At 41.1% G+C, this 7,859-nt stretch overlaps 1 protein-coding gene across 1 annotated transcript in view; it reads right to left on the bottom strand.

Moving 5' to 3' along the window:
• Positions 1–669: 669 nt before the first annotated feature.
• Positions 670–7,859, bottom strand: part of WFS1 (wolframin ER transmembrane glycoprotein) — a 71,359-nt gene continuing 64,169 nt past the window's right edge. Inside the window, exons 6-8 of the mRNA XM_082266536.1 lie at positions 6,872–6,952; positions 4,840–4,985; positions 670–2,669 (exon numbers count right to left, since the gene is read on the bottom strand). Of these exons, the coding sequence (XP_082122662.1) occupies positions 861–2,669; positions 4,840–4,985; positions 6,872–6,952 (2,036 nt within the window). The 3' untranslated portion in view covers positions 670–860. The remainder of the gene's footprint in view (positions 2,670–4,839; positions 4,986–6,871; positions 6,953–7,859) is intronic.

Below are 7,859 nucleotides of genomic sequence, written 5' to 3'. Positions count from 1 at the left end.
CCAAGGTGGTTATCTCTTAGGGCCCTGCTTCACATTAATACATTTGGGTTGTAAAACATGTGCAGGTGCTTTTCAGGCACCTATTTTAAGAAAACAAAAACACAAAATGTTGTTTATCCCTTATTACGGTTTCTCACCAAAACTTACACCCTATGTGGTGCAACAAAAAGTGAGTTTACTTTAGTCTTAACCTACCTCTATCCATCCACCTACCAACATAACCCTACCTCTATCCATCCACCTACCAACATAACCCTAATTGGAGATCTGCATTAACTAAGAAAAAAAAAACATGCTGAAAGAACACATTGGATGACATTGCTGATTTCCCAATAAGAACACGTTTGCCTAGCTGACATGTTTATCTAATAGTTTAATATTTTCTGATTGGATCGTAGCAGGTAAACGGATCAGAAGTTTTGACTTTTATCTGACTTTATTTTTAGCTGCTTGGTTAGTGATCCAGTAAATATTTAAACCAAGTAGCCAAACGACAAGCATTTTGTGAAAATCGGCAATGGCAACCAGCATAACCACTTTTACTTCCCCTTAAACACTAAACCTCAAGCTCAGCCGTAACTCGAACACCATGAGAAGATTAATTTTATCATGCTGATAATTCTCTCTCTAAAAATGAAATGCGCCAAAAACACATCTATGTCATAATATATCAACACTGAAGGCTTCAATGTCGACATATAAAGCACCAAATTATTGGTGCAAGAAGCCCACCCCAAATGCAGATGATCTGCCTTACAATACCAGATTAATCAGAAAGGTGGAGTCATATTTTAAGCTACGTGAGATCTCACTTTGGTTTCAGAGCTTCAACGACACAGCAACAATAGTTCTGTATATTTTCACATGGCAGAGAGAAAAGGGGAGAAGAAAAAATCAAAGGCAAACTTAATAGCTGTGTGAACGTCACGTCTCCAGTCCTGCTCTATCTTAACATGCCTGGACGATGGAGTGAGTTTAGCCATGCAATTTAGGCAGCTGATAGCTTTCAGCTCAAAGACAGGCCACTTGCTGCCCAGGCGTCCCTCAAGTATGGTGCTGAATTCTATCACACTGCCCTGCCGCAAGCTGAACAGTACCGTTTTGAACTCATTGCTAGCTTTTAAAACAATATCTTTGGTGACATCCTCTTCTTCAAGCGTCCTATTGCCATTTTTAACATTAAAAGGCATACCAACTGATATCTCAAATTTATATCGGTCAAACTTCTTCATATGGCAGGCATGTTTTGAGAGGAATTTTAGCCGACACAGTTCTTCCTCCTCTATTGTGACATTCTGTGGATCACAAGGAGGATATGCCTCTCCGTAAAGGCATCTCATCCAATCTCCAATTAAAAGAGGGAGCATGTTGACAGCAGACTCAGCACTGTTGTCGATGTCGGTGACACGAACATACTTGAATCTTCCAGCCCATGTTACTCTGTGGCCTTCCAGGTGGCTGCACAAGAGCTGGGTCCTTGCCATGTTGGTCTCTTTCCATGCCCTTGGGCCGCACAAAAAGCTATATTGCTGCCAGGTCAGAGTGGAGTTGTAAACTTTCATTCCCTCAGAGCGGTAGACGTAAATCCAACAAAACATTACAATGGCAGTAATCCATACTAATATCAGCTTCACAATGGAGCTTTTAGTAAGAGACTTCACCATGTCCACCAGAGAATAGTTTGCTTTTGACCACCAGCGAAGACACAGTGGAACAGTCAACAAGACCAGAGTTACCACGATCTTGGTCAGTTCCAGGGCCACAAACCATTTGATAAAATGAACAGCACACATGATAGCGATGCCCACTATGAGCATGGGGAGGGCAAACAGGAACAGGAAATAGCCAATGGATGCACGGATAAGGCCAATGGTAGTAGATTCTCGAAGAATGACAACAGAAAGTTCACACCACATAAAGCACACCAGGTATGGTATCAGGTAGCAGTACACACCCTTGAAGTTTCTGAGTTGTGCCATCCTGAAGAAGAGGTAAAATAAGTAGATGAAGAGTATGCAGGGGAGGCTTATGTGGAATAGAATAAAATGTCCAATAGGTACTGTAAAGAAAGTTTTACTAATCAGGTGAATGTAGGGCACAGATTCGGGCAACAAATTTACAAAGGTGAGAGCTCCCGCAGCTATCTCAGTGAGTAGAGCACGGCGAGTGTAATGTTCTGCACTTGTGTTTAAACTCAGATAGCTGGTAATTGTGAAGAAGATCGAGATGATGGCCAACTCTGAACAGGGAATCCAATGCCGATCCGAGATAGGAAATGAAAATATGACAAAAAAGACTGACAATATGAAGTATAAATATGGCTCTAAATGGTTCCAGCCAAAGTTCACTTCAGCTTGCTCAACATCCAGGTTTGGCTCAAAGCGGAGAAGCAGATCTGTTAGGGCTCGGAAGTTCTCCCAAGCTTTACTGTCCTGGAAGACCTTCAGGGTGCAGATGACCATGGAGATAAAAGACAAGTAAAAGACAACAAGAGGAATAAAGAAGGCAAAAAAGTCTATGGTGAGGTTACTGATGATAAAGAAGAAGATGAGGGCATTGATGTGATGGGTTGGTATAATGGTGGACAGCCAGTGCATCCCAGCCTTTGATGCCATTTCTATAAGGTATTCTTTAAGTTCCATGATGGCATGGAGTGGATATTTCATGATCTACAGGAAACACAAAACAAAAACAAAACGTTATAATGTTAACCCTGTTCTGCTGTCTGCCAGTGCCACTAATTGTTTATTTAAATTACAAGTTAGACTAGTTTTACAATAGTTTAATTTTATTTTAATTTAAAAATAAAACCATTTTAAAGTTTAATTTGTTTTTTATTTGTTCTCTGCCTACCACAGTTACCAAGAAACTAACCAATGTTGATTGGACAATTAAAACGGATATTTTATATTTTTTCCATTGTAGCAAAGAAATAGTTTAGAGCACATGGAGCTGGGTATTTTAAATGTACAGCTAGATTGATCTAATTTAGGAATGACAGAATGAAAACGTTCTCTAAACGTATCAATAGTATATTTTAAGTAGATTATTAAAGTATAACCAAAGCTATTTCAAAGCTATTTCTGTGGATCACAGAAGTGTAGTTTGTTCTGGACCCATTTTCAGTAGACAGTGGGCTAAAGCCAGCTGTCGGCTGATGTCACAGAGTAGGTCCAGACTCCTAAAAGATCCCGACCATATAGTTGGGATCCACCAAGATGCCGGGGGGGGGGGGGGGTCAGAGCAGAGAGCCGATGACTGTCACCAGCTCTCTGCAGGCTAAAGATGGAGATTGTGATCGTGTTTGATCGCTCGGTTCTAGGTCTGGAGTCGGAGGGGGGCCGATGCTACATCCACCAAGGTGAGTATAATTGGTTTTTTGTTCACTAATCCCATACTTCTCTTAATAACTTGCTGACCAAAAATATTAAATAATCTTCCTAGATCTGGTTAGTACATATACAGTATCTCACAAAAGTGAGTACACCCCTCACATTTTTGTAAATATTTTATTATACCTAAGCCCTAAGCGAACATGTCCAAATTAGGCCCAAAGTGTCAATATTTTGTGTGGCCACCATTATTTTCTGGCACTGCCTTAACTCTCTTGGGCATGGAGTTTACCAGAGCTTCACAGGTTGTCACTAGAGTTCTTTTCAAATCCTCCATGATGACATCACGGAGCTGGTGGATGTTAGGGACCTTGCGCTCCTTCACCTTCCATTTGAGGATGCCACACAGATGCTCAATAGGGTTTGGGTCTACATGCCTGGCCAGTCCATCACCTTTACCCTCAGCTTCTTTAGCAAGGCAGTGGTCACCTTGGAGGTGTGTTTGGGGTCGTTATGTTGGCATGCTGCCCTGCGGCCCAGTCTTCAAAAGGGAGGGGGATCATGCTCTGCTTCAATATGTCACAGTACATGTTGGCATTCACGGTTCCCTCAATAATCTGTAGCACCCCAGTGCCGGCAGCTCTCATGCAGCCCCAGACCATGACACTCCTACCACCATGCTTGACTGTAGGCAAGACATACTTGTCTTTGCAATCCTCACCTGGTTGCCACCACACACGCTTGACACCATCTGAACCAAATAAGTTTATCTTGATCGCATCAGACCACAGGACATGGTTCCAGTAATTAATTTCCTTAGTCTGCTTGTCTTCAGAAAACTGTTTGCAGGCTTTCTTGTGCATCATCTTTAGAAGAGGCTTCCCTCTGGGATGACAGCCATGCAGACCAATTTGATGCAGAGTGCGGCGTATGGTCTGAGCACTGACAGGCTGACCCCCCCCCCCACCCCTTCAATCTCTGCAGCAAAGCTGGCAGCACTCAAAGGTCTATTTCCAAAAGACAACCTCTGGATATGACGCTCAGTACGTGCACTCCACTTCTTTGGTCGACCATGGCGAGGCCTGTTCTGAGTGGAACCTATCCTGTTAAACCGCTGTATGGTCTTGGCCACAGTGCTGCAGCTCAGTTTCAGGGCTCTTGACAATCTTTTAGCCTAGGCCATCTTTATGTAGAGCAACAATTCTTTTTTTTTTCAGATCCTCAGAGAGTTCTTTGCCATGAGGTGCCATGTTGAACTTTCAGTGACCAGTATGAGAGAGTGAGAGCGATAAAACCAAATTTAACACACCTCCTCCCCATTCGCACCTGAATCCTTGTGACACTAATGAGTCACATGACACTGGGGAGGGAAAATGGCTAATTGGGCCCAATTTGGACATTTTCACTGAAAAGATATTTATAATAAAATATTTACAAAAATTGTAAGGGGGGGGTACTCAGTTTTGGGAGATACTGTAATTATTAGAAGCACTTGTGTCTGACTTGCCTTTTGTTGCAGTGGCAACTCATCTGGGCTTTTCCCAGCAAACTCATCATCTTCATCATCATGAAAGAACAAGTTGGATGGCACAATTCCCTTTGCATACTTCTTTGTAATCTCAACAAAATCGTCTAGGGCAATGTGGCTTTTAGCTGTAAGACCAAACAAAAGACAAAACACAAACATTAAGCCAGTAATATCAAACAAAGGATGCAAGGATATCGTTACTTAAAAGTTTATCGATTTGCAAACAATTAAACTAATAGTTGTTGTCACACACAACCCAAACCTCCGCAAACCTTGAGAAAATGTAGTGAGCAAAGCATATAAAAACATGCTACAAGTCTGATACATATTGTAAGGGGGACTCCACACAATGAGTATAGGCTACCCCTACTCTTTCATGAAAAAAAAAAAAAAAAAAATATGATGTAACCTAGGAATAACGACAAATGCCCAAAAAATTGTCTCTTGTAAAATTCATTATCAATCGCTGCTGCTGTGCCGAAAAAGAAAAAAACCCATCGACCTGCTGCACACGACCAATCTTGATTCTACACAAAGCCAAATGACAGCTCCTAGCGCTGTCAGCAGATGTACAGAGAAAGGGATGGGGATAGTGGTGACATTATTGCCCATATATGGCAAAATTCATTTTCTATACATTTTTTGGTTTTTTTTAGAGCTATCTTTTGGTGGCATTTACTCACCTGCTAACCAGCGTACATAAAGTATATACAGTAAATGTCCTGGCAAGTAGTTTTACCAGGATATTGGCTGCAGCCATTAGCCTGGTATTTTTTTTTTCAACTGGTGATTGTACAGTGATCTGGGCAGTTCTACAGCCCCTCGACTGTTTCAGCGCTGCAGAGGCCTCCCCACCCAACCCTTCCACCCTGCAGCTGCTGCGCAAATATCATGTGATGTAAAAATTACAACAGCCACCATTTTATTCTCTAGAGCCCCTGATTTCAGAAAATATGTAATGTTTACAGGTTCTATGTAATTTTTTTAGCAAACAATTACTGATTCTAACATGTATATGAAAAATGTCAAAATTGGCAACAAGTGGTTAACACACACTGGACTTTTTATTTTTTATTATATAAATCAAAACAATTTAAAAAAACGGTTTCCATTTTCCTTTACAATCTAGTGTGAAACATGGTAGGGCATCCAGGATAATTTCATTTTTTGCCACACATTTCTTTAAATGAAAAAACATGCTGGCACTGATGTGGGTAAAAAAATAAATAAATAAAAAGGGGACCTTAGCCTTTTAAAAGCCACCCACTGAAGACAAGGGAAGTTCTCAATTATTAGTGGAAATTCCCTGTAGGGTGAAATTGCATTGTGCGAGGTTATGAATAAATCCACAACGCTTGAAATGCTCCCCCAAAACACTCCCAGACAAAAGAGTGGTCAATGCCATTTTAACCCCCCCTCCTCTCAAACAAATCCCATATTAATTGGTGGTCAGTAATATTTTAAGACTACCCTCCCCTATGACTGATGGTCCTGGCACTTTAAATCCCCCTAAAACATTCCTACAACATTGGTGGGCAGTGGCCCTTTAATTACCCCCCCCCCCCCAACTGCAGCCTTCAGTGCATAAAGCAGGAGGGTATAATTATTAGATTTAATAAATCCGGCTTCTCCCCTTCCTCTGTTGTGAGAGAAAGGGAAGGGCTCGTGAATGTAAACGGTACTACAAGGTTTACATGGCGATTGCAGCGATTACAGGGCACATAATCACTCCAGTCTGCTCTTAGCCTTTAACCGATGCTCTTCATTCATGGCAAATAGGATGTCCTATACATTTAATTCAACTGTGCATTACACTGAGCTCTATTTTAGAAAACCATAAAAACTTGGACACCAGTGTACCAGATGCATTCTGTATTAAATATTTATCTATAAAATAACATATACACTTAACAGTAAAATATAAATATATAAAATCTCAATTAAAAAAATGGAATTAAAAATGAACCCAAACTCTTTAGAGTCTACTTAAAAAAAAAAAAAAATAACTTACATTCGCTGCTGACTAATCGCTCCAGGACTCGGCGCTCCTTCTGGGTGGACTTCGGAATCGGGCCTATTTGTGGCTCCCCATCTGTAACACAAGGTTATAAAAAGGGGACATTTAGAAAACCCGTGCATGCTAAAAAAAAAAAAACAGGAGATTTTAACACTCTAAAGCAGGGATCTCCAAGCTACGGCCCCTCCAGCTGTTGTGGAATTACACATCCCATGAGGCATTGTAAAACTCTGACATTCACAGACATGACTAGGCATGATTTGAATTGTAGTTCCTGAACATCTGGAGGGCCATAGTTTGGAGACACTTGCTCTAAAAGGATAAGTTCAACTTTAAAAAATAAAAAAAATGCACATTTTTTCCCCCAGGTAAAAATGTGCATTTACTAGTTTTTTTTTTTTCCCTTAGGAGCCTGTAAAGCATTGCACTTGTGATCAGCAGATCAGGAGTGCAATGTCAGGCTCCTGCAGACTGTCAGTGTAGCTGTCTGCCCGTACCTCCCATACAGGCAGGCAGCTTCTTCAGTCCATAAAGATTCAATGAACTTCAAGGCCGCTCCTGGGCACCCTCACAGTGCATTGAGAACTACAAGCCGTTGCCTGCAAAGGATGTGGGTACTTGTAGTCTATTCATTTACAGAACTATGTGAATGAATGACGTGGCCGTGTTGGCAAATAGTGACAGAGGGAGAGAATCCCTGGTTTGCGGTCACGGGATGGGGGGGGGTTGGAACGACTGCAGGAGCGGTAACAGATTACATGTTCCACCCTAAAAATGGATGGAACACGTAACATGTTTCCAAAAGATGAACTTATGATTAAAGTTTTGCAAAATGATTTCACAAAACATACATACTTGTGCATTATAATAAAAACTAATTTCAAAAGGGAATTATTCCAGTATGGGTAGAGTTTTTTATCTTTACACATTCATGACATGATATTAAATGTTCCATGTAGCAGACAATGAGGCTCTGTTGTAA

Source organism: Pelophylax lessonae, assembly GCF_965119305.1.
Source record: "Pelophylax lessonae genome assembly, chromosome: 1".
Classification (NCBI taxonomy): domain Eukaryota; kingdom Metazoa; phylum Chordata; class Amphibia; order Anura; family Ranidae; genus Pelophylax; species Pelophylax lessonae.
The sequence above is the reverse complement of the archived record's forward strand: the minus strand, read 5'-3'. Positions and strand labels throughout refer to the sequence as shown.